The sequence below is a fragment of the Perissodus microlepis genome, chromosome 7, assembly GCF_051167445.1.
Source record: "Perissodus microlepis isolate ML-2025 ecotype Zambia chromosome 7, ASM5116744v1, whole genome shotgun sequence".
Lineage (NCBI taxonomy): Eukaryota > Metazoa > Chordata > Actinopteri > Cichliformes > Cichlidae > Perissodus > Perissodus microlepis.
In genome coordinates, this window is record NC_140467.1 from 4,423,745 (window position 1) to 4,451,040 (window position 27,296).

General features: G+C 40.1%; 2 protein-coding genes across 4 annotated transcripts; one reads left to right on the top strand and one right to left on the bottom strand.

Moving 5' to 3' along the window:
- Window positions 1-406: 406 nt before the first annotated feature.
- On the bottom strand, window positions 407-6,586 carry ccdc77 (coiled-coil domain containing 77). 3 transcript variants are annotated; one of them, XM_084932926.1, is made up of 13 exons: window positions 6,477-6,586; window positions 5,983-6,100; window positions 5,224-5,271; window positions 4,674-4,860; window positions 4,430-4,572; window positions 3,979-4,075; window positions 3,624-3,714; window positions 2,193-2,284; window positions 1,924-2,072; window positions 1,501-1,756; window positions 1,206-1,331; window positions 930-1,082; window positions 407-701 (listed from the first exon to the last, which is right to left on the bottom strand). In XM_084932926.1, exons 3-13 carry the CDS (start codon window positions 5,256-5,258, stop codon window positions 555-557), a joined length of 1,476 nt encoding a protein of 491 aa, XP_084789052.1. In that variant the 5' UTR covers window positions 5,259-5,271; window positions 5,983-6,100; window positions 6,477-6,586; the 3' UTR covers window positions 407-554. The 3 variants fall into 3 exon arrangements, with proteins under 3 accessions (XP_084789052.1, XP_084789053.1, XP_084789050.1); XM_084932927.1 differs by having other exon boundaries at window positions 2,193-2,281; window positions 5,983-6,123; window positions 6,477-6,566; XM_084932924.1 differs by having other exon boundaries at window positions 5,983-6,123; window positions 6,477-6,566.
- ush1c (Usher syndrome 1C) lies at window positions 6,497-26,717 on the top strand. The gene is made up of 24 exons (XM_084936736.1): window positions 6,497-6,599; window positions 8,335-8,402; window positions 9,559-9,702; window positions 9,825-9,963; window positions 10,803-10,911; window positions 11,009-11,033; window positions 11,143-11,200; window positions 11,280-11,468; window positions 11,562-11,621; window positions 12,000-12,056; window positions 14,045-14,187; window positions 17,221-17,286; window positions 17,370-17,560; window positions 17,686-17,732; window positions 18,390-18,560; window positions 18,696-18,812; window positions 19,160-19,825; window positions 20,448-20,576; window positions 22,257-22,298; window positions 23,170-23,223; window positions 23,311-23,410; window positions 24,894-25,003; window positions 25,215-25,270; window positions 26,251-26,717. The coding sequence occupies exons 1-24, from the start codon at window positions 6,564-6,566 to the stop codon at window positions 26,261-26,263; spliced, it is 2,790 nt and encodes a 929-aa protein (XP_084792862.1). The 5' UTR covers window positions 6,497-6,563; the 3' UTR covers window positions 26,264-26,717.
- Window positions 26,718-27,296: the final 579 nt, after the last annotated feature.

The following is a 27,296-nucleotide window of genomic DNA, read 5'->3' on the forward strand; positions in this document are numbered from 1 at the left end:
GGCCATCGGAGTCTAACCGTGTATATTCTGTTCATCGATAAATCATTTTCATCCTTTCTAATAATCTCTCCTTATTGAAACGCTTCTATGTAACACATTAGTAAGCATAAATTCTTATATATGTCATATTTTAAAAAAAAGTACATGATTTTAAAAGTACAAATAAATTCATATTCAGTAAACTTTGAATAGTATGTACTTGTTTCAATAAAGGTTACACATTTGATGTGGAACATGAACGTCTGTTCCATGATCCCAAGATGACATCCAACATTCATCTGTATATGAAAATTTAAAAAACTGCCCAATTCCAAAAATAAAAATGACAACAATTTGGTTGTCACAGTAAAAAAAATTCAAAGCTGCATCTTTTTTAATTAAATATAAAGAACTGGTTGTACACTGATTTAAAATAACTCTACGATTTTTATTGGTCCAAAGCACAAAATATCAACAACATTTAGTCTAGTTTTTAAAAATAAACACAGCAGAATAAGCAGCCATAACAGATATAAACACAGCTACACATTACAGAAAATATCAGCGCATTATCCTCAGCTGTATCTTAGCTCATTTTCAAGTCCAAAGATTTTTGCCTTCAGAGCCATCAGCTCGCCCTGAACCTTTTTTGTCCTGGCATTGGTTTGTCGTACTTCATGAAGGATGGCTAAGTCCTGGTTGGGCCCCACATTCAAGGTAACCTGATGAAAAGAGAATCTCCCAGTCAATACTTACTAAAATGTGATTTTGGACATGAGCAAGGTGGAAAAATTGAAGGAAGACGAGTGAAAGTTTTGCTTAACTTTGTTTTGCATTAAAATTAAAGTCATTCACAGTGCTTATAATATGTAAAAACAAGCACAGGCATGCTGAGATCACAAATAACTTTCTAAGAAAAATCAATTGGTCACACAGTTTGATCTTTTTACCTTCAGAAGCTGTTTTTCTACATCTTTGAGTTTCTGTCTGAGGAGTTTAAGGTCTGCCTTGAAGCCCTCCACCTCCATCACCCTCCTCTTCTCCAATGCCTCATAACGCTGAGTCATCAGCTGGAGGCGCTTGGCCATTTTCTCTGAACGCTCCTGCACACAGAAGCAAGGTATCAGTAAAAAGAAACTTGGTGATCGCCATCAACATCAGATACCATTTAATCAGAGATGTGTATAAGGCTTGTACAGACTGAACCATCAATCAAACTGGTGTACCTTGAATATTTCCCTGCCCACATCCCCTTCCTCTCTGATTTGGGACAGTTCTGTTTCAAAAGTAATGCACTGCTCCCTGTACATGTCTGCCAGACGGTTGGCTTGCTTCAGCTCCTCCTGCAATATCTGTTTGAAAAAAGAATAAAGAAAAAAAAAAGAGACTACAATGAACTCGCCAAAAAACTGTGATTTATTCTGAAGACATTAATAAAAGGCATTTATACAACCTCGCGAAATGGAATCAGGAAATTCTTCTTACAGACTTTCATGAACACAAACAGATAGTTAATGTTACCTTTAGCTCCTCTTTGTGTGGCTGATCTGACTCTGACTGAGGCTGAGGGAGGGCTGTGCTGCTGCTGGGCTGCCACGTTCGCCCCAACTCAGTGCTGACACCCCTGGCCTTCCTAAGACGGCTGTGGCAGGAGTCCAGTTCCCTCAGCAGGCGATCCTTCTCCACCATCCAGCTCTTCTCATTAGCTCGTGTGTCAAACTTTAGCTGTAAAAAATCTCTGGTGCTCTCATGCAACAGGTTCTGAGTTCGCTGGAGTCTGACATGTCAAAGGAGATAAATAAAAGTAAATCTGGAAATTTAATGTCAGCCACAGCGATATCAGAAGACAAAAGTCTAGAGGTTTGTTTTACAAACAGCTATAAGTCACAATGATAAATAACTAAAAATACAGACATCATAAACTACATAAACTATAAGACTAACTTGTCAGTCAGAGCAGCAATGCGGTCCTGATCTCTCTGCCGCTGTGCCTCGGCCTCCTCTGTTTTAATCTTTCGATCCTCCAGCAGAGCGTCCACCTGCTCTTTGGCCAGGCGAGTCTGCTCTTCCATTTGAGCCTGCAACGCCTCCACCTGGAGACATGTGCCACAAAATGTAAACACAGGACACACACGAGAAAGAAATGTTTAACTTTCTTTAACAAATCATATAAATGAAATCGCATTTCAAGCATAAATAAAGTGGGCCCATACCTGTAGCAACAATGTCTCTTTTTCATTGTTGTACTGTTCCAAGCTCTCTCCATTTTCCCTATCTGCAAATTTAGTTCTCCTGCCACTCTCTGCTTAAATATAAAATCAAAATGGCATGGTCATTACAAAAGGCTGGTTTAAATACATAAGTAGTGATGACTTGATTAAAAACAAACAAAAACAACAACACAAATAAAATACATTCACATTTTCTTGAATAATCAGACGAAAGAAAATAATATTATTTGTATGTCTGTGAAGGTTCTCAGTCATCCAGGTCATCGTAGTCAAAGGAGCTTGCAAAGAAAAGCGTCTGGACTTCTTTAAGTTACTTGAAGACGTTTCACCTCTCATCCGAGAAGCTTCTTCAGTTCTGGGATATTATTTGTAGAAAATAGGGCTGCCACGATTAGTCGACTAGTCACGATTACGTCGACTATCAAAATCGTCGACGACTGATTTAATAGTCGACGCATCGTTTGAAGCTTTGTAAGATCCTGAAAGACGCAGGAATAAGTAGTAGGATTTAGGAGTGTAATAACGGACTGAAACAGAAGATGGCAGCACTGCATGTACAAGGATGCCAGCTGCCGTTAAACCCCGAAGAAGAAGAAGCTGTGTCCCAGAATTCACAGCGCAGCTCAGCGCAGTTGTCAACAATGGCGGCAGCTACTTAGTTTTAATATTACTCTTATTATTCTTTCTGGGTCACAAAATAAACGTTTAACATATTTTCAGGCGAGAATGTAGCTGTGTAAACCTCAAATATCTGCTCAGTTTATCAAGACACCACATATTTTCAAAAGCGCTCCGACGTTTTCGGAGACGTCTGTTACCCACTAGCTCGATAGCTAGCCGGGGGCGAGGCTCACTAGAGCCCGTGAGAACACCGGACTCCCAGCAAATCGTTTTCAAACCCACCGCCGTCTTTCGCTACTCAGGTTAAACATACATAAGTCACTTAGATAACTTAAAAATGTTATTGTTTGGCTTTTTTTAGTATTTTATTTGTTCCTGAGTAAATCGGTTTGGCTGAGATTAAAGTTATAGTTTTTACACAGCTGAATGAACGTCAAGCAGACAGCTGATTATCAGAAGTGTGAGATGCTTGAGAATATACTCCGGTGTCCTGTTATATTTTAGATAGCAAGGAGTTTATTAAACTTCACCGAAGCAATCTGCAAATTTCATTAAAATTCAATAAACTATCATCTTGTCTTTATTTTTAGTTAGCACATACCTTAAACACTTAAAGCTGTAAGCTAATGATAGTTATACAAGAGCAGATGCTGCTGGTGCAATAAGCTGTACATTTTACGTCTAATGGATGCATGATCTGATTAGTCGACTAATCGCAAAAATAATCGGTGACTTGTTGACTATCAAAATAATCGTTTGTGGCAGCCCTAGTAGAAAAATATATTTTCAAACCTTTCCTGGTTGCAGCAGGTCTCAACTTTGTTGGCCTAAGACTGAGATTTTCCTCCAGTCTTGACTCTGGGTACCTCTGTGAGATAGTGACCTGAAATATAGCAATAACAGTAGTACAACAGTATTTTTAACTACTCTGGGAGCTTCAATGTCATAACCCTAAACAACTGCCTGACTGCATTACCATGATAACAGCCAAACCGAGGCTTGCTTTTAGAAGGACTTTGCTAATATCATTAAAAATGCTGTAGTTATGTTTAGCAGCACCAGCCAATCCAGTGTATCTTACTGAGATTATAAATTTGAGTTCAAAGCATCGACTCAGAAAATGACCTACAATGAAGTAAGCACGTACCTTGTGAGGAGGTTCCCGGTGGAAATATGTCATCTCTCCTGTATCAGGACCCACAAGAGCAAGAAGGTGTTGGATTTTCTTCCTGTCCTCCAGCTCTCTGTAAAACAGTGGCTAGATGGTAATAAAGTTTTATACACAGAAGCAACAACAGATAATGGTGGTTACAAGTTATCAAGATATCAAATGTCACACACCTACTGCTATCAGTCAAGAATAACTTGTATAGGCTTCAACTTTCTTAACGAAATATGTTAACATATATCTGTGCATGCCACTGGTTTTAATTATTAAAAATATGTAAAAAAATAAAATAAATACTTGGTCAGTTGCAGTAAGCCAGATGATAAAGTAACCCATCACTATTGACAGAATAGTAATCATTCTCTGCAGGCACTGTGACTCACTTTTATCAATATTAAATGTTATACTTAAGGTTGAACTGTACACCTACCTGATCTTTAGTCTGTCGTTTTCTGCATAAAGCCGCAGAGACTGCTCTCTCTCTTGGAAAAGGTAGACCTGCATGTCACTCAGAGCACTCTGAAGCTCTGCAATCTCTCCTTCGCGCTGTCGTATTTCCCACTGTAGCTTATGCTTTCAGGGCATTATGAAGGGAGGCAAGATTAGTCAGGCAAAGATTCTTTGGCACAAATGGCTTAACATCAAAGCCTCTCACATTGACTCCCATCTCTCACCTGATCTTCAGTGAGGCTTTTATACTTTTCCAGCATCTGCAGCAGCTCCAAGTGCTCGCTATCAAACTGGGCAATCTTCTGTCTGTAGAACTCCAGAAGCTCTCTGGATGGACGCAGTTGCGCCAGACGCTCGTGAATAGGGGGGAGTGGCGAGTCAAGCTCCTGACCCGGGGTACGAATATTAGTCCTGTTGGGTGAAAAACAGAAAAACCAAACAAAGAACATGAAGCATTCTGAAGAAGATGATACTGGGATACAATTTACATTTGGGCATTGAAGACTCACACTTTGGTTGTAACTGTAACAGCTACAATATCACAGCACTTTACCAATGACATAAACTACGTAAAGGATTACCCAGGAATTTAAACCCATTTAGGTAATAACGCTTAATCCATGTGGGATAAGTCTGTAACAGTAGGGGAACCAGACTGTCACAATAAATCCAAGTATCATTTAGGGAGATTAAAGTAAAAAGCATTACTCTGGCTCACTCTGTGCTATGGCAACAAAAGTCCAGCGTTCAGCGTGTCAAATGCATGTTCTTTACCTGTGTGGTGTTGCATGTTTCTTTGGGGACCCCATCCTGTTGCAGACACTGTAAACAAAATGGAAAATACATATACAGATGCTTAAAAGGTTTACATGAATAATCAGTTGTTTTTAAATCATGAGCACTTAAAACAGTTTTGTGGTCTTAATATTCACATACTTTAAGAGTCAAATTATGTAAAGAGCTTAAACGGAGTCAGCAGAACAGATATAATTATACAAATAGTGAAATACATCATTAGAAAAAAATAAACACATCTTGTATTAGGAATTGGTGGACAAGCAAAATATTACCCTTTGCAGTATTTCTAATTATTATGACACGTTACATAACCGGTGAATACGTCAACTAAAAGAACTTCTAGAGTGGCATTTTGCAATAATAGTGAAGAGGTAACACTATCTGGATTGCAGAGCTAACAGGGTAATTTATACCAGTCGTGTATCTCGGTTGCCACACACTGGGCGGTAGGGGGAGCGGGACTTTTAAAACCAGTCCGCTATTCTTGCCGAGGGATAACCCATATTAAACGGCCACGTCAATGATTCAGTTGGGCATAAAGAACTTGTACTTCACATAAAAAAATAATCTATAAAAAAAAGAGCATGTCGTAGCAAAATGAGTAGGTATGTTTTATTTTTCATGGTGATGAATTCATGAGAAATAAGAAATGTCATATTATATAGCGCACCAATATAGCTGTCGTACGTTTCTCCAGGTTTTCTTTTCGCTTAAATACTTCTGAATTTTACTCACCCGTTACAACTTTAAACAGTGAAGCAGCACCGCGGTGTTGTTCTTTTGAAACCAGGAAGTTACCGCCCCTTTTTCTTCTTCGTAGGAAACTCAGCCGTAACAGACGTTATTTTGCCACCTAGGGACCGTAGAGACAACAAACTAAAAAAATATAATATAATATTTTATTATCATGAATATATTTATAAAAAACATATGATGACGTGTGTTTTATTTAATTCATTTATTTATTTAATCATTTATTTATTTGTTTAATTATCAACAAATTAATCAGACTTAGCAAGAAGTCCAAGCGACACAGTCAACCCTTCAAAATAAAGGTCTTAATTATAAATTTGAGCTTGAAATAAAGCGTACAGCAATTATATTTTGTGGATACGATGTTTTTAAATATGAAAAGTGACTATATTTACAACAAAGACCCCTTTAATTTTGACGAATAAGCATATCACTATAACATTTTTAACCGGAAACTCCGATTGCAGTCCTACTACCTTGACGTATTGACCTCCGGCCGCTTCCCGTCAAACTTGACCAACGCTGAGATCTCACGTCGGACCGCTTTGTGGTGTTTCTCAACAATGGAGCGGAAAGTTGCTCGAGAATTTAGGCACAAGGTATGATAAAAATAACAAAATTTTTTACTATTTTACATGAATTAAATGGATGTTAAATGAAGCTGGGTTTTTTTCTACCTGGTTGTCTCTTCGCTGGCTGGCTCAGGTGTCTGCCGGTGAGATGTTGCGTAGACAGGCCTGCCCGACAAAGCGACGAATAAAAAAAAAAAAAAAAAAATCAACTTTTATTTTAACAGTAATTCAAACATATCATTAAGAAATAAAGTTGTTTGTTTTTAATGTTGTTGTAGTAGATTTACGGGTTTTTATTAAGCTGAAACATCTCCTTCTAATCTCATCTGTTGCCCAAGTGAAACGAGTGTCGGGGGATTTTGTCTTTTTGATGACACTTAAATCTCTTTGCACAATTTCTGTAAGACAGCTTTCCCTCTTGATTGGTACCTTATTCTTATTGAGGTAAAAGTTACACGGCAGAGGTCACTATAGTCAACAACAAGCGGTATAAAATGTTATTAGGAGTCAGGATTCATTCATGCAGCGAATCAACTTGAAATTATACTTTGATGTGTGGGTGGTGTTGACTACTTCCCCCCCAAAAAGTCATCAGCAGCAAAGATAACAGAGGAAGAGAACACGATATGTTCAAGGCTTTTTCGTCCCCAGAGCATGTAGGGATCACCTCACAGCCATCTGTGCTGCACGCAGGCAAGCAGAGTCCCATATTGTAGGCTCTCCACAAAGGGCGCTTTAGCATTAGATAATGTGTCAGATACGAGCAGCTAAGCGGAAGAGATGCGACAATTTACGGGTTTAATTAGAGGCTGAGGGGTGAATGAGGCACAAATGGGCTTTGTTTCGGTTTGCGACACTGTCTTAATTGTTTGGTTGAGGATGTTTGTCAGTTTTATGGTCTAATTTGCCTGAAAATTGGATTATTGTGCAATTTTATTGTGTTTTTATTTGCATAAAAGTCACACATTTTTATTCTGTAGGTACTACACTGTGACAGAGAAGCTCACTGTATGAAAACAGTTCTGATCTTTAAACCAGAAATGCTTGTCTGCCTAACAAGTTATCTGTACTTTACTGGTTTATGGTGCCAAGGTCCATGTGGCTCAGTCTGCAGGAAAAAGAGAAGTTTATGACCGTTCACACACCCTGTGTGGCTCAGTGGCGCTGCCTTAACTTTAACCCCTGCGGAAATGGTCCGTGGAGGGTGTGTGCTCTATGATGCCTGTTCTTTAATTTGAGGTCTGATTATTCAACATGAGGCGTGCGTGTGTGAATGTTTACTTCTTTTTGAGATGTAAGGTGACACTCCAGACCTTCCTACTGCAGCCTCTCCTCATCCCTGTGGCCATTATTTCCTCCCAGGGGTTTGATGGTTAGACATGGGCAGCCCATTACACGTTTAGCACATGGACATCCAGGGAGTTATCTGAACTTTAATGTCTTAGAAAGTGAGGCTTTCAGCTTATTATAGGAGAGATTTTGCTGGAGACAGATGGTGAAATGTGTTATATCAGCGACTGGCCCAAACGGTTCCTTAAAACTATCCTGCTGCAACTGAACCGTCATCAGGTTTGTATGACTCAGACACACACACACACACACACACACACACACACACACACACACACACACACACACACACACACACACACACACAGGTGGCTCACCCCCTGTAGCTGACAGGAAAACAGGGGAGAGATACAGTGTGTTTCAGGGGGCTTAATGAAGAAGGATGGTACCAGATGCTTGTGTTTTCTTGCAGGTGGAGTTGCTGATTGAAAATGAAGCAGAAAAGGATTACCTGTATGACGTCCTCCGCATGTATCACCAGTGAGTACCATCTGTCACTGCTCAGCATGTCTACAGAGTGCGTGTTGTATTTCACACTTTATGACTAAAACATTGATGATTATGGAATACATTATGTCCTTAAATAACTTTGCACAAATATAGCCAAAAAGAGTTACAACGAAGGAACTGTAGGCATGTATGGGTCTTTGTAGTATCTGTATAGATTTAAATACAAAAAACATCTTCTTGTGCTTCTGTATGTTTTCTCTAGCTTTTAATATTTTCATGAATAATATTTAGGAGCCATTAATCTTGTCCCTGACAGTTTTAATGCACGCAGACCTCTGGTTCAAATCCTCCTCTGGGTTGTGTTTTTTTGATGAAAATGTGGTCCTGGAGGACATGAGAGGGGCGAGGGATAGGTCTAGGTTTCAATTAATCTTTGTACAGAGGCACAGTCCTGTGACCCTATTGGTTAAGCCTCTGATCAGTTTCCACTGAGCTCCGACAAGCCTGGCCAGTTATCAACAAAAGCTCTTTTTATGTTCAACCTCCAAATGGAGCTAAAATGGCACATATTAATTATTCAAAAGGAAGGTGACCTGGAAGAATTTCATACCATAGCATTTACTTTGCTGCGTTAATTGCTGTTCCAGTTGCCCTTTATCCTAAAATTAAAAAATACTCAAAGGGACATTTGGATGTTTTCTTTTTTTATTGTGAGGAGAAAATGCCTGTGGCTCTAGAGAGATTGCTTTGCAAATCCTGATCAATTGCATCAGTTGGTGCAGAAGGTAAAGTACAAACGTTTTAAAAATCAGGTGTTTAGACTCTGATAGAAGTGAGATTTTCATCTCCTTGTCAGTGTCAAGGGAAAAATCCCACACGGATCAGGAAAAGAGTCTGGTTCCTAAACTGACCCACCTGCACTCCAGACATATCATGCTTTGAAAACCATTTGGCATATTATGAAACAAAAATGACTAAGCAATAACTCTTTGAAACAATTAAATATGAGTTTAAATAATTATCTACATTTTGCACAGCATCCAAGCCTTTTTGGAAATCACTTTTTTGCAGACTTTCTCATATTGTTTGATTTTCAAGGGGAGCTTTCACCGTTTTGTAATTGTATAAATTAGCAGATGTGGTAAATTGTTGTGAAACCGCTAATTATCCTCCTCTCACTTTCCAGGTCGATGGATTTGCGAGTGCTGGTGGGAGACCTAAAGCTGGTAATTAACGAACCAAAGCGTCTCCCCTTGTTTGACGCCATCCGACCTCTCATCCCTCTCAAACACCAGGTGGAGTATGACTTGCTCACCCCCAAGAGGTCAAGGTGAGTACAACATGGTTATTTATTGCCTTTTTAGCATGCAGTTATTGACCCTGGCATGCATTCACCTTATGTTGGCTTGTACATCTTGCTTAATATTTTCCTCTCTCACCTGATGTGTGCAGGAAGCTAAAAGAGGTGCGTTTGGATCGGACTAATCGTGATGGTCTAGGTCTGAGCGTCCGAGGAGGGCTTGAGTTTGGCTGTGGTCTTTATATATCCCAGATTATAAAAGATGGACAAGCTGATAATGTGGGCCTACAGGTACTATAATTATAATTTATGTTTGTTTCTACAGATTTTTTTATTCTTTAAAAAAAATATGAATATACAGACCGGGGTTACAGCGCTATTTACGAATCTATCCACATGTGGAATAATTATATCTCTTTATAATGGGGGTGGATTTAATATTCCTAGTTCTAGTTGAATACAAACAGAAAATGTCAGTAAAAGAGTAAACTTAAATTCAGTTAGTGCTTATTTTTTCCATTTAATCTTATCTTATATTTATTTAAAATTCTGTTTAGTTTTTACCCCTCTGCTGTCAAAAGCTAATTGGGTATTGTCATTGCCCCACCGGGTGGGCAGGTGGGTGACGTGGACACCCAAGTTCATGAATGCAATAATTGGAGAACGAGGCAACGTAGGAGATTAAAATTGATACCATAGGTGTGTCCACTAGGAGGCTGAGGGGTAGCACTGGTGTTTGCCAGTATTCTTTTTGTTTTGTCATGGTGCATTTTATTTAATTCATGTTTTATATATATGTACTATTGTACTTAATCTTTTTTTTTTTTTTTTTTTTTTTACATTTTGTGCTTTAGCTTTTTTTTATAACTGTTATAACAAAGTAACTTTTTACTACTACTGAGACCTTTGATAATGGTGATCATTTCTGGCTTAATCAAATACAAGAATCTGTAATCTGAGATTTAAAATTTTAACTGAATACATTTTTTTTTATTGCAAGTGTGTAGTGTTTTAAACTGGCCGTACATAGTGTAAAATAGACTTATGAAGGAAGCATTTGACTGTAAACCACTTAAATTTACATAATGACATTTATGTCACATGATATATTCTCCTGTCTTCATATATAGGTTGGTGATGAGATTGTGCGTATCAATGGATACTCAATTTCCTCCTGTATCCACGAGGAGGTCATCAGTCTCATCAAAACAAAGAATGTCGTGTCACTCAAAGTTCGACGTAGGTTAACCACAGACTTTGTGTCCATTAGTAGTGCCATTACCTGCTAACATGAAAGTGATCTAACTTGTGTTATCGTATTTATTTTTCTGTGCAGACGTGGGGATGATCCCAGTGAAAACGTGAGATATGAATCCACTTGTGTATTACTGTTGTAACAAACTGTGCTGTGCTCTAGAATACTGCTGCTGTGCAGGGCTGAGTTCTCATAGTTTTTTCTCATTTCTCCAGCTCATCAGATGAACCCCTGAAGTGGCAGTTTGTCGACCAGTTTGTTTCTGAATCGGGGGTGAGAGATGAAATGCTACTTTCTTCTTAATGGTGTTTGTTTACCAGCCAGCTAAAAGACTTCTCCTGTACTCTTCAAGGAGAAAAAAAGCAGTGTGGCCGGTTTGGCATCCATTGGAGGAAAGGAGATCAAGGAGAAGAAAGTTTTCCTCAGTCTTGTGGGTACCAAGGGCATGGGCATCAGCATATCCAGTGGTCCAACCCAAAAACCTGGTATATACATCAGTAACGTCAAGCCAGGCTCCCTCTCCGCAGAAGTTGGGCTTGAGGTGATTTTTTTCTAAAAGACTGCAGAGATCGTATTAAATTATGATACTCATAAATCTATTGACAGTGAATATGTGCGTCATATCAAAATGTAGGCTGGAGACCAGATTGTGGAGGTGAACGGAGTGGATTTCACTAACATGGACCACAGAGACGTATGTTTTGCTTAATTTAATTATTTTTATATGTTTTTATTTCCTTTTTTTAATTTCTCTTTGTTTTAAAAAACTATGCCTCTCATGGTAGTAAAAGTTAAGCCCTCTCTCACTGCTTGTGTTTGTTCTCAGCTTAAATCACTCAGGTGCATTACCAAAGCCAAATTAGTGTTTAACCAGCAAAAATCCTTCCTGTGGCTGATGGCCAAAACCAAGCTTGCAGCATGTTCCTATATTTAACTGAATAATTCACACGCTGATGAATGCAAATAGGACACACAACGCAGACTCCAGAGATTGTCTGTTTTTTTTCTCTTTAATTTCATAAAACTGAACTTTACAAGTGCTATTTAAAGTCCTCTGTTTCAACATTTCCAGGCCGTGAAAGTCCTGAAGAGCAGCAGAAGTTTGACTATTACAGTTCTGGCAGGAGCTGTAAGTACACTCTTGTTTTGAATACAAATGTACATCAGGCTGCTGGTGGTGGTGGTGTAATGATGTGGGGGATATTTTCATGGCACAGTTTGGGCCCATTATTAAAAACTGAGCATTGTTTAACTGCCACAGCCTACCTGAATATTGCTGTTAACCACGTCTACCTGACAAATCTGGAACAACTGTGTGATGCCATCATATCGATATGGACCAAAATCTCTAAGGAATGTTTCCGACACCTTAAAAAATAATTGCAGTGAAAGATGAAGGCAATTCATCTTTCACTGGATATAGGGGTCCAATCTGGTACTAGTTAGATGTATGTAATAAAGCGTCCGGTGTGTGCATATAATTAATAAGTGCATAAAATTTTGGTTTATGCTTTTACTGCAGCTTGTTTAATCAAACCCATATGCAATGAAATGGATTTGATAAAGAGTCTAACGCTGGCAATCCCCCGATCGAGTCACATATGAATCGTCGTGTTGTCTTGTATGTCTTATGATGTTGCTTGAATTTAAAGATCAAATTTCCTTGATATTTAACCTCTTAAGCCCCAACGCCCCCTGATACGGAGCAAAAGGCAGGAGATCAGTTAGGCTTGGGGCTTAAGAATTTAATAAGGGCAAAATCTTCTACTATTTTGCATAACTTTACAGAATAATATGCAGATGTGGAGAAACCTTTCAGATAAAATCACTTTCCTCAGTTTTGAAGCAACTTCTGAGAAAGCAGGTTCCTCTGAGAAAGTAAAACACTTAAGGGATCATCTGTTATGGACGAAGAGACAGAGACTTCTGCCTCCTGCTTAGTTTCTCCTTTACATTCCTGCATTGCTCAGATTAATCTGTCTGTTTGTTTTGGAGACATAACAGCACCAGCCTGTGCTGCAGCCCCGCTGTCTGCAGGAGCGACATTTATCATCAGTCAAGTTACTCATCATGTTGTTTACTCTGGGACTCCGTTATGAGGCCTGTGTAACAGAGACAGGCATTCACATCTTATTTGTTTATTTCCTTGGTGCCCGTCTAATGTCGTTATCTGTGAGTATGTCTTTGTTTGGACGTGTGCAGTAAATCACCTTCAGGTCAGAGACACTTTAGTTTTAAAACAGCTTTTCATATTGGTATGATGTTATTTTTCTGCATATTTGGGGAACCCTGCAGCATTAAATCATCCAGAACATTTGCAAAATGCAGTGTAACACTGTTATATAAAGTATACCTCTAGAATGCATTTTATAGCGTTTTGTTTTAGAGCTAAGTTAGAGCTATTCTGCTGAAACGGTGTGTCTAATTAATGCTGATGTAAATCAGCAGCCATTTTCACCTGCTTTTATGTGGCTATACCTCACACTACCTGCAGAAAATTGTTTATTAATCAGTACTGTGACATTTGAAAACATGCCATCAGGTCATAGGATAGGTTATAAGGATAAAGAGGCTGTCAGCAGGCTGAGGGTTTCTAAGTAGGCTGTGCATTGTACTCTGAAACACTTTCCAGGAACCGTATCAGTTGCATCCAAAGCACGAACAAGAACACCAAAAGTGAGCACACCATCAGAAAATCAATACGCCAGACTGACATATACAGGACATGACAGGAAAAAAGGGTCTGATGAATCCAGGGTCGAGACTTGTTACAATAACAGAGGAATGTATGAACAATGCCGCAAACCCACACTCAGACATTATGGTGTGACGTTCAGCACCTGCTTCAGTTAATTACACTCGGGCCAAAAAGAAGAAGAGATGCAGCTATAAGAACAACACAGGATATTGTAATTATATACCAGTAATAGAAATTGCTGATCTACTCAATGATTCTGAGAGGCTTCAAGGATGTCAGGTTCCAAAAACTGACATCGCCCCTCTGTTCTCGGTCAGAGAGACTGGTTTGGACTTGCCTGTCAGTCTCCAGAGGTAAAGTTTGAGGACCCCTGCTGTATGTCTTTCCGTCATTACTGTCTGTGGCTCTCACTCTCTCAGGGCAGTGAGCTGTTTATGACAGATGAGGAGCGTCTGGCACTGGAGGCCCGCAGGGACGTGGAGAGGAAGGAGCTGATGCACCAGAAGAAGGTGGCACTGGAGACCAACAAAATCATTAAAGAGCAGCAGGAGAAGGAGAGACAGTGAGTGAACAGCACAAAACTTCTAATTAACCTTGTCCTGACACGAGATGGAGCTTCTGCAGTGTATGGTGGGAGTTGTATAGTTTATGTTGTAATGCAAGATGCTGACTTCATGCTAGTTAGCAAGCTTGCTGTCGCTTTAACTTCGAAGGTACGACGTTGATCTGACTCTGTTCAAACAGATGTTACTTAGGCTTTGGATCACACTTTGTTTTCAGGTAATCCTAACAGGAGAAAGCCTTACTAATGTAAATGCCACTAAGATATTTTTTTATGCTATAGATAGGTCATCAGTAATATGACATGTAAATGTTTGTTGTAGTAACTTTATCAGTGCTCTCACGGTGTCTTTCTAGGCAACAAGAAGCCAAAAACTCTTAAAAAACTGTTCGTATTAGAATCATATTCTTTAGAAGCATCTGAACAATATGTCCCACTAATGGTCTTTCTGAGTGGAAAATGGGAAATGTTCACCAAATCTTACAGTTTGGCTGTGTGCAATACCACAATTGATTTCAAATCAAAAGATGTCACTAATCTGGTTATAAAACCCCCGAGAGTTAGTTTTGAGCCTCTGAAAGTTGCTGAATATGTGTAAAAATCCATCTAATTCCAAAACAGTTATTGCAATAATTTTAATAACCCCTCTGAAGTAAACTGTCTATGTGATGGCATGCCACATCTGGCTCGATTGTGGTTTGGTTTATGTGGCCCAGGCTCATAGAAAACAGGCCTGGTCCAGATCTGGCATCAAGCTGGCACTTCTGACTGACCGCTGTCATGGCAGGGTGTATGTCAACCAGATGTGGGCCAGGTTTGGCAATGATGGCACTATTTATGTTCCTATTTTTCTATTTTAGTTAGAAGACCCAAATGCCATGTTGTAATACTATACTGCTATGATAGCCAACGTTTCAAATGCAGGTTTGACAAGTTTGTGAGTGTACACTTTGTCCAAAACCTAGTGAGGGGTTTACTCATCTTTGCCAGTGGGTGGCTGTAGCTCAGGTGGTAGAGTAGGTCACCTATTGATTGGAAGGTTAGTGGTTCGATCCCTGGGTCCTCCAGTCTGCATGTCGTGAGTATGAATGTAGTTAGGAAGCACTCAGTTAAGAGAAAGTGTGTGGTTAGGAGAGTTGAAAAATGCTCTATAAGAATCAGGCCATTCACTGTCTGAACAGAGTTTCATTATGTTACTTTTGCACTATTATTAACATGTTGTTATTCCATGGCTTAATTAAGGTACACATTAGGCTGACATCTGGGGCCAGAGCTGAAACTGTTCTGGGCCAGAACAGGGCCAGCGGTGTGTCTGCAACTGGCCCGTGGCTGCACACAACTTACACATGGCCCACATACCGCAAAGAATGACGGCCCTTTGGTGGCCCAGACCAGGTTTGCCAGAGGTAATCCACACATGGGCCAGCAAAGGACCACCAGTGTGTCTGCAACTGGCCTTGTGCTGGCCCATGTTTGGCAAACCAGATCTGGGCCACCAAAGGGCCGTCATTCTTTGCGGTATGTGGGCCATGTGTAAGCACATTGTGTGGGCCAGACCCGGACCATACCAATTTTGCTATGTGGGTTGTTGATAAAGATCCTGAGATAATTTGATCCTGATGATCCTGAGATCATCTTAAGACTCACTTATTTAGACTAGCTTTTAATTAGATTTGTGCTGTATGTTTGATTGTGCTATTTTATGTTTATCTGTTTTATATTATTGTGAAGCACTTTGTGGTTTTTATCCCGTGAAGAGTGCTATATAAATGAATAAAGAAAGTAAATTACAATTTAAATGAGTTTTTCCACCATTAAAATGTGCAAACAACTAATTTTACAGAACAATGACAAAAAAAATTGTTGTGATAAAATGTCACACAATTACTAGATGCAAATTTAGCCCTCTAAAAGGCTTCACCATTGGTTGTGTGGAGTGGTCCCCTGGCTTTGCTCCTGCAGCTGGATGTGAAAATCACGGGCTGTTTAATAAAACATTGCCAATGAATTATTATCAAATTCCCCTTCATTAAATTTCATAATGTTAAAGCGTGGTCACACTGAAACCACAGACAATGTCAGGCAATGAGAGTGTACTACATTTGTAAGCAGCTGAAACAATTTATGCAAAAATATGGGAACTCTGGGCAAATGTTATGCAAATAACGGACATCAATAGGAGGCTACCTGTTATTGTAACAAACAGGGGAACAAAGTCACTCAGTTCATCAGCTGGAAGGTTATTTTTTGTGATCATTCACAGAGCACTGCTGTCAGCCTAATATGTCCTCAAGTGTACAAAGTAAACTAACAACTGGGTCAATACTCAGAGATGAAATGTCATCATCTAATGGCAAAGGCGTTGACTGATGTTCCCTTGATATTTACCAGAAAGCAGTCTTCTCTGGATCCAGTCAGTCAATTAGTGACTGATTACGTATTTATTCTTTTCCCACTGATCTACAAACAGATCGTTGCAAAAATGACCAGCTGTGTGCATCAGAAACATTAATCAACAAACACACAGGAATACTCTTTAATCTAACTTATACATCTTATAATGTTCACTTTATTAAATCATTTACAAATTTAGCCCGCTGCTTGTAAATTCAGAGGATACACTTGATAACCTCAGTGCTTTCAGTTGTAATATTCATCTCCAGCAATACCTGGGAATGAATAATATGTCTGTATATTATAACTTGACACTCAAAAGGAGACAAGTTGTAATTACAGACACCAAACGGCCAAAGCAGTAAAACCACCTGCACCACGATGGTCACCTAAATGTCAAAGCATGGTCACGAGACGCTGGCAGAGGATCCTTTGGATCGATCGTGGGGGGTGGGAATCCTAATTAACTGCTCTCTGGAGATTTTGCAGGCCGATGGTAGATTATTTAGCTGGCTCATGGGTGTCAAAGTAACATCTATATTCCTTTCACCCACTGGTTGCTGATTAGTGTATTTTGTGTCTTTGGAGCCCAGTACACTAACATGTTGTGTAAACAGAAGATATTGGTTTGTTTTATAGACGAAAGATGGAGCTCTCTCAGAAAGCTGCAGAAGAGGAGGAGCGTTATCAGAAGGAAATGGAAAGGTGCACAACTCATTACTTTTAATGTGATGAACTTCCAAGCAAATATTGTTTGAATGTGTATATAATTTCGTACATCTCTGTAGGATTGAAGCTATGGAGAAAAAACACAACAGAGAGTGGGAGGAGGACTATGGTACTGACAGACCCAAGAGCCCTAAATCCAGTCCAAAGGTCCCATCACCAAGAACCACCCCAACTCCAAAGGCCAAAAGTTCTCGTAAGGACAGACAGCAGTGTCTTCTTTTTAAAATGCATGAATCCTGTGTTTCGTTCTGAGCTTAACTTCTCTGCTGAAACCAGCGAGGCGCTCGTGTTTTACTTCATTCACCCAGTTTCTCTCTCTCTGCCGCTGCTGTGTGCTGTGCTGCTTTTTATGACCTCTTCTTTATGCTGATGAAGTCAACTCTTTCGCTGAGGAAGATGAGGAGGACGAGGAGGACAGAGAAGTGAGTGTGGGGCCTCAGCTGACATTGTGACAGCTGTTGTAGGTGGATGTCTGCGCAAAGCAGCAAACGCAAAGACAAGTGCAGGATTTCCTTTGCCAATCACAGTTTCACAATGGGAGTCTTGTGTTTGTATTATTACTCCAGCTGTTTATTTTGTTGGTAGAAGCTGCTGAAAGTTAATTTCAGCACATTTTTTGCATCACTTGAAATGCAGTTACAACTTTACAACTTCATTTTTTTTTTACTCGGACAGCACGAATGGATTCATTTCTCTCTTTGAGTGCTTTGTTTGGCTGGGATGATGGAGTTTGATGTCACTGTTTAATCTGAAATCATCCTTGTAAGCCTGACCTGTTCATTTCTGTCTTTAGCATTTGGCTGGTTTTATCGATATGAGGGGAAACTGCCATCATTACGCAAGGTACTGTCAGCTGTGTGGGTTCAGTTTGCTGTGATGTCTTCTTATAGTGTTGGTTAGACGTTTAAAATCAGGGCTTTTGCTTTTAACTTTATTTACTAAGTGAAAGTGGTTTGTTAGGGTTTTTTATTCGTACAATGTGACATCATTAAGCTTTATTTGCCTGCAGTGCTTTTGAGTTTGGATTGGCAGATTTGCCTGTCCCCGTTCCTTCCTTGTATTCTGACTAACTGGTGATATGTCAGAAAGGAGACAAAAAGAAGAAAAAGAAGAAAGTGTCCAACACAGACACACTGCAGGAGCAGAGAAAAAACAAGAAGGAGATGGAGTTTGAGCTGAAACTCGCCAAAGAGAAGGAAGAGATGCACGAGCGAGAGAAGCAACTCAAGATCAGTCGGCTGGTTCAGGAGGTATGTGGAGGGGGTGCAGAGGAGCAAGCGCTGAGTTCAGCTGCATACATCGGTTATTTTATAGATCAGCATGCAAGCATGCGTGAAGGACTGACTCCCGTTGTGTGATGCTGCCTGGCTCTGACTCTGTACCAGGTTTCAGAGACTGAGAGGGAAGACTTAGAGGAGTCAGAAAAGGTGCAGCACTGGGTGGAGCGTCTATGTCAGACACGACTGGAGCAGATCTCGTGTGTGGAGAATGAATCCCCTGAGGTACAGAGTGAGACCTCCTCTGTCTGAATGTAATTTTATATGCAATGTTTAAAATACTGGTTAAAGAACATATATACTGCTTTGAAGGCACAGCAGCCCAACAATAATGAGCAAGGTGGCATCGGTTCATTCATTCGCATGGAACAAATACAGGGAGACTGCACCATGAGCTGAATATTAAATGCAGTCATTTGTTTGTTGAACAGAATATTCAGCCAGTCATGTTTTTGTGTAATTTGGTAGAAAAGTTCAGGCGGTATTTTTCTTAAGGTGCATTCATTGTGAAATGGTTTAAAAGGTGAATTAACGTGAGGTGAAATTTTTTCCATTTCATTCTGACTTCTAAGCTCTCCCCGCCACGCTCCCCTGCTTCTGAGCCAAAAGTGAAGCGTTTCCCTGGTGGTCTTCACCTGGCCACCACTGATCTGGACGACATTAACCTGGACGAAGTGGATCAGAGCTTGAGGGGCCCATTAAAAAGACTAGCCCCCACCCAGCCCAGCACCAGCCAGCCACCCCCTCCCTTGCCTCTCCCTCCACGCTCGCCCAACCTGAATCCAACCATCCATAACTATCCCCCCTCTCCTTCTCAGGCGTCTCCACAGCGCCGGCCCCCTTCCCCACCTAATGCTAGGAAACCTCCCTCTGCCTCATCCACTTTGACGAATAAGAGGCTGAGACCTCAGCCGCACCCCCAACCTTCCCCTCATTACCAGTCTCGTGTGTCGCGACCTCCATCGTCCCCTCAACCTGCTCCCCGGCCCCCTCCGCCTCCACCCCCTCCTCCTCCTCCGCCGCCCCCACCTCCTCCACCACCGCCACCTCCACAGCACTCTGAAGAACGACTTGGCACCATCAGAGTGTACCAAAACCATCATCACCAACATCCCCCCAGTCCACCAGAACCCAGGAGCGAGTGGGAGGCAGGCAGATATCTCCCCAGAGGAGGGATTTACTCGTCTAACACTAGTGAAATGTCCTACCCCTCCAGTCCAAAGGTCAGAGATCCTCATGTGTGAAACATGTGAGTTGCTATTGAAGATGTAGATTGCTACATCTTCAATAGCAACATTAGTTTTTCTTCAATGCATAGGTTTAGGTGCATGTCGTCTCTTATGTGTTCGGATGTTTTAATGCATGAAGAGAGAGCAGCACGTTCTATCTACAGTGAGCTGCTTGTGTTTCTTTGTAGTGTGTGGTTTCTTAGCCTACAGGAGTTTCTGAAAGTTGGCTGTTTTCTTATGTTTGTGCGTGTGCAGTTGGGCCTGTGGGCTTTGCAGTAGATGCTTTTGAACTCTCAGCCATGGTGTGATATCTGAGAGAACGGGTATGGGTCTTGGAGTGTCTTGCGCTGATATTTGTGCCAGAGGGCTGAAAGTTTCATTATATTCCACTGTGGCTCAGGTAATGAGAAATACATCCCATGCCAGTCGTGTTTCAACTTCAAGCAGCCCCCTGGTGAGTCTTTTGCTGCAAAAGGTCATGCTGACGTTTGTAATCGCACCTTCTTTTTTTTGTTTATTTAAAATAATGTGCTTTTGAATTTTCTGCAGCTTTTCCAAATAAGCAAATATATATATTTCAATACTACCCTTTGCTCGGTTGTTGCTTGGAAACCTGGTCTTTCCCCATTAGCAACTAGCTCCCAGTCCCCCCAACCAGAGGCGTCAGATGGCCCCGGTCATGTCTAAGCCTGTCATGCTGCCCCAGTCACAGACCCACCGCCCAGATCCACACAGACCTGCTCTACGATCTGATGGCCTGGTAATAAACACATTACACTGCAGTGAATTTTCGAATTTTCTCAAGATAAAAACCATTGGTAGCTTAAAAGGGTCATCAAACATTCAGACACAGCATGCCATCAGCCGGCTGAAGAATTACTCTTTGCCTCATCTCAGACTCCTGATGAGTTTCCCTGATTCTCCAGGTGTTTCCCAGTCTGTAGTTTTCATATTATAAAGGTGACCAGTTAATCTTCTTGTAATAAACTTGGATCAAACTGGGCAGGTTATGAATTTTAAAATCTGCATTTTAAAATTCAACAGAACAGCTTTGTTTTCCCGTAACTGCCACAGAGTCACAACAACACACTTCAGCACTGATATGCTGAAATGAGCCATTAAGTGATTATTATTCATAATAAACAGGCATTTTTGGGCACAACAAAACATTTGATGGCATTAACAGAATTAATATTTTTTTCTGTTTTATTATAATCAATAAAATCATCAGTTTCTTAGTAGCAATTGGTAGTTGCTGGCATAGTGTAATGTCAATGTAAACAGCCAGCGATGGTAAGCTGAAACTGTGTTACAGGTAAACGTAGCTAAATGTGGTCAGAAGTCACCCGGACTTTGAACCAGAGGGGGCAGTAACACACTGCTGCTCAACCTGGTCTAAAGTTTCATCTTTAAAGTGTTCAGACTGGACTAAAAGTCTTTACCTTCTTTTGTGTTTCAGCCTCCTGAAATGTTGAAACGGATGGTGCCTTTCAACTCGTCTTTTAAAACAAACAACAAGCGACAAGTAATCCATATGTCACCTTCTCCATTAATACTCTGCAGTGCTTTTCTCCTGTTCTTTTTTCTTTTTTTTTAATCTCCATGCTTACGCCTCAGGTTTGGCTATTGAGTGAAACCTCAGTGATGGCCCTTCTTCATTTTCCCCCATGTGCATCACTGTCTTTTGATGTAGCTGAGCTTCTATTGATTTGGAGTAGACGATGGTATTGTCTACTCCATAAAGGAATGCATGTCAAAGGTTTGGTTTTACAGCAGTGATGGCAGGTGATGCTTTGAACTCTCTCATAGAGGCTCACTGAAGACTCCAAGTGGTTGAAATATCTGTCTACGTGTTTCTTGTACAGTCTACATAACCAGAAGAAAGGAACACGGTTGCTTTACGTTTTCATGTGGCTTTAGTTTAATATTTAAACACTACACCTGTTTGCATTGCTTGATGGCTCCTCTCTCCAGCCACAGCAAATAAAAACGTACATTACCAATGAGTTCATCTTCTATGTCCAACTTTGAGCCACTGTGTAACAACAGGAAATGAGCCTCTCTGACTCATAACTGCGTAAATGTGATGTCCGTTTGCTCTTATTTCCTTCCTATGAAATTAAACAGCCGTTTAGAATGATTTGTGAGTTTTTTCTGCCTGTGCGTGTTAGTGTGAATTATCGTCTTGATAACGGAATTAAGGGGTGAGGCTTTCAAAGCAACTGTGTAACGCCTTAAAAGCCAAAGTGCTTTTTTTAAATAAATGACTCTGTGTTTCCCCTTTATCAGATCAACATAGGAGTGATTGTCAAAGGAAATCTGGCCAGCACACCATGCAGTGACTTGTTAAACAGCTCATGTCTGCAGTGATGTACTCTTTATTAACTTCCTGTTGACATATTGATCATTTTTCATAAACTGCCTTTTGATTCTCTTTCAGGGATTTCAGAAATATGTGGATGACTTTGACCCATACTCCATGGTATCGTATGGCCAAGCCCAACACTACAGCTATGCAGAATGTGCTGCAGATAGTATAAAATCACAAATAAAGACTGTTTAGATGAATTCAGTCCAAAATTCAGTTTCTGCTTTTTCACGAGCCACAAAGTTTCTTACAAAAGCAGATGATTCTTTGACAAATCCTCCCAAAAGCCATTATAGCATATGACCCCATATAATCATGTCTTTTTTTAAGCTTTCTGCTATTGCAGTCTATTAAAATATGCAGTGAGGCTCCAAAAAAGATGTAAAGTCATATCTCAGCAGCAGTTTTATCAATCAAAATCAAACTTTCAAAATTCAACCTTTTAAACAACAAAAATGGTCTTACTGCATTTGACCACTAGAGATCCATCATTTTTATATTTGTGAAAAGTTAATGGTTTTGTTTACAAGCATGTGATCAGTAGATAATCAAGACAGCTGATAGGCCTAATTACTTACCTAATGATGTCATTAAAAATGGGTATTGCTGACACAATTTATAAAGTGGGAGAAAATGATAGATTAAAAAACTAATTTAGTAATAATATCAATAAGTGACAGGTGTCAGCCGGTACATAAACTAGACTAAATACTGCTGCATAACTAATTTCTGGTAGCTAGCCAATAGATCAAACATATTATAATTATCATTAACAGTTTGATATGAAACAGGCAGCTTTTCGTTAACTTAAAAAGCTGCAGTGATCTCTTTTTTTCCCTACTGTCCTGCATTTTAAATATTGTTTGTTTGTGGCTAAACACATGTTCAAAGAGTAGCGAGCTATTCATTATGCTGCCATCTCATTTATTGTTTTATTAATCAGTTAGTTTGTGCCTCTCCATCTGCGATCCTTTCTCTGTCATAGTTCTCTGCGGACCAGATAGCCGGCCGAGATGTGAGGCAGCTGCGAATCAAAAAGGTAGGCAGAGCCTTTGTTGCTGTGAGGAGAGGAAAAGGAAGATATTCAAGAAAATGACTCATGGTGTGTTTGCTTATCATTCTTAAGGATGGAAACCTTGACCTGGCGCTGGAGGGGGGAGCAGACTCTCCTTTGGGGAAGTTGGTGGTATCTGCAGTGTATGAGGGTGGTGCTGCTGATAAGCACGGTTAGTTCATTTTTAATCTCCACACTTGCATGTCATGATTTCTAAAAATCTGTATTTCAGTTTTTTAAAGCTTTGCTTTAAAAGCTACTGATGTAGTGGCTTCATTCACAGGCATGTTGACCTCAGCAAAGGTGGATGTTAGTGAAGGTTAACTCGCTAAATACAAGTGTCAATGTCTTTGAGTCTGTTTACTTAAACTGCTTCTTTTTAACAAGCCACATGACTTTGTCCTGCTAGTGTCAACAGCTGGAAAACCTAAACATCCACATTAGTTCTTGAAGCATCTTGTTTTCTTTGCCATGGTTTGCTAATCAAATCTGGTGCTTGACTGTGGCAGACAGACTCATCAACAGTGCGTAGTCTGCACAAATGCTGGACACCATGGAGATGCACAATACAAACTGGTGTAAACAGCAGTTTGTCTTTGGTTTTCCCTACTGAGCTGATCAGCCAAGATGCTTTTTTTTCATGCACATAAAACAGGTCCTATTCCTACCTAACAGAACAGGAGTTCAGTTCTGCTTTATTTTGTTGTACCAATTCATGTCAGGGTGCTTTAAATTATAAGGTATAGACCCTGAAATAATAGAATGAGCTGACCATCATCAAAATGTCTTAAAACCTGGTGTTCAACTCCCTCAGGTTCCAGCAACATACACACCAAGTTTGAGTTTTTCTCTCTTTGAAATCCTACTTGGGGTAATCCTTGAAGCTCTTTTCTGAACTGAGTGATTTCTGTAATCAGCATCAGAAGTTAGTGTGGGCGGTCTCTCCCTATGCAGCTACCCTACCCACATCTTATTGATATGAATTGAGGTGTCATCAAGGGTTCAGTGGCAGAGATTCATTTATTTATTTGTAAAATTTATATGAGGTGAATATTTGTGTGTGTGCCTCTGGTTGAATGAGTGGCAGTCCTGTTCTTTTTGTAGTAAAATTACATCATCTGGGGCATTGTGACACGGTCTATGACCTCAAAGGGGATCAATAAACCTTATTGTGACATGCACCTTTGCTGTGACAACAGGCACTGCGTAAGTTATCAGTGTTATCCAGGCATACTTAAACCCGTGAACCTGAATAGCCAGAAAATGTTTAACTTTTTTGAAACTGGAGTATTTATTTAACCTTCTGACAAATTAAACAAACAAGCAAGAAATAAAATATCAATTTGCATCATTTTTGCAATATATGAAATATGATACACTTGGTGTTACAGGGTTAATTGCTAAAGCAAAGCTAAAGCAATCTAAATATTAGAAAAAGAGTAAAAAAAAAAAAGCTTTGTGAAGACAAACTGTAGAAAATGCCTGTGTGTGTGTGTGTGTATATATATATATATATATATATATATATATATATATATATATATATATATATAAATTTTTTAATTTTTTTTAATTTTTTTTACATTTACTGTGTTGTTATTGTCTCCTATTGATGCTGCTGCCCAGTTAAATATCTGTGACATCTGTCTTTGTAGGTGGGATTGTACCCGGGGATGAACTCATGGCTGTGAATGGGAAGATCCTGATTGATGCCACACTGACTGAGGGGCAAAACTCTCTGACTCGAGCCTGGAGCAGTGGAGGGGTATGACTCCAGAGATTCAGATTAAATGAAATGCCATGCTCCCCCCCCCCCCCCCCTTTTTTTTTTTTGTTGTTAAATAGAAATTTCACCCCCTTAGTGCAGCATGGTGTTTTATTGATTTTCATTAAAAACCTAGATTCAGTTGGGCTGCTTGAGTTCATAACTCCTATTGATTCAGTCACATGCAAATTTAAATTGTTTTCACCCCCAGGATTGGATCGATGTGGTGATCGCTGTGGCCCCCCCAAAAGACTATGAGGATGAAGTGTAAGCATTTGCGTTATTCTTATTATTTATGCAGCATTTTGTTAGAAGTTTAATGAAATAAAATGGATTTTGTTCAGGTGTTTATAGGTGTGTGTGTGCGTGTGTGTGCATGTGTATGCAGCCCTAAGTCAGCATCAGTCAGTCACACCGTGAACAGAAAGGTGTTTGAAGGCAGTGCAACACTTTACAGACATGGCTACCTACTTCAGCACTAGCCCTCCCTCTCCTGTACCTCACCCTCATCCTGGTAATCGACGTAGTCTTCAAACCTCCTCTTCTTCACTGCACGTCCCAGGGGATGTTTGGTGTGGCGCTTGTTTTTGTTTGGCCCCATTTTTTTTTTGTTGTTGTTGTTCTTAAGGACATGTGACAGTCTCCCTGTCATTTAGAGGAAAGCAAAGAATCTCTCTTCCTGTTATAGCTCGGCTAGTGCCACATAAAGGAAGCGTGACAATAACTCTATGCGGACACAATATGGAGTTTATTTAGAAAATGTCACCTCAAGACAGCCTGTCCAGTGATAAAGCTATGCTGTTTGAGTGAAGACATTTACAACTAATGCGGTCAGTGACCTGTGCCTCCATATATCTGTCAGATCACAACCTAGGGAGTCATAAATAAACGCATCCATACACGTAAGGCCTCTGTGGTATCATGAGGTCATGGACACTTGTAAAAGCAGCCTAGGACTCCTGCCAGCCTTCAGCAGTTATTCTGATTCATGTTGTTCAATGGGACTGTTACATGTTCTGAAACCAGCCCATTCCCAGGGTTGGATCTGGAGTGTTTTATAAAGATAAATAAAATGATTTCATGTTTTTGGTGCTCAGCTGCATGTGTTGGCCTGTAGTGCTGAGTGTGAAGTGACTGAAGTTTTTCCAGCGCATACATTTGTTAACAGTTAATAAAGCACAGCGGATTTAATCTTTGTGTTTGGTGCAGTTGAATAAAGTAGATCTGACAGATCTTTTCTCTTGCAGGACGTTCTTTTGATCTCATCTACAACCTGCCAAGAAAACCAGACTAATTGAGAAGCTTATAATTTTTGATTCTTCCACAATTCACCAATCACAACACGACACATCAACTTGCCCAACATGGTCTTTTTGTCTTTACTTGGTTTTTCTTTCTAAAGTTGAGCCATGCTGTCTATATGAGCTGTCACTGTCTTGGCTTGGTAATGGATGGTCCAGTCGATATGCAGTTGTCACCACCAATCTTCATCGCTTCTTCTAATTTAGACACACCTGAGCTTTCCTTTCATCTGTCAGTATAAGAAAGGGGAAAAAAAAGACAATTTGTAATCAATAGCTCCTCTAAAGGACATGAAATGAGCTTGTGTTGTGCATGCTGATTTTTCTGCTTCATGTTTTCCTTTTTAAACACTGTTTCTAAGTTAGTGATGCAAAAAAAAAAAAACATGTAAAAATAAAAAATAATTATGCGAGTGCGTGTCAATGCCTTTTCATTATACACCGTATATTTTTATGATTTATTTTAAGCTTAATTGATCCATATTCTTCCTTGCTTATCCCTGGTAGAGTAGGTGTTCCAGCTGTTATGGAGGGGGGGCTATTGAAGTGTAGCATATAGCATATAGAATAGAGACTTACAGCCAATCAACAGATTACCCAACATGTATGACTTTAGGCTGTGGGGGGGGGAGGTATGGATGATGGCTCAGAGGGGGCATGGAGGTACCATAAACCCTGCCAGTTGGTGGATTTTAGTCCAGGGCCTTATTGATGTGATTTTGTACATAACTGAAGCTCTCTTTTGTTGGTTTCAAAAGTGGATCATGAGGTCAACTGCTTGATTATTTACTCGTGTTTTTGCAAGTTATGCTGAGGGCTGTGGCCGAATGTCCACAGGGGGCGACAAAGCTCCTTCGTGAATACTGATTGAATGGAATCGTGTGCTTTAGATAATCCTCCGTGTCATCAAATGGGCCAGCATCAGATTTGTAATTGGTGTGTTAAAGTTAAAGGTGGCAAACACAAAAAATAAAGAGAATGCACCGCGTGGG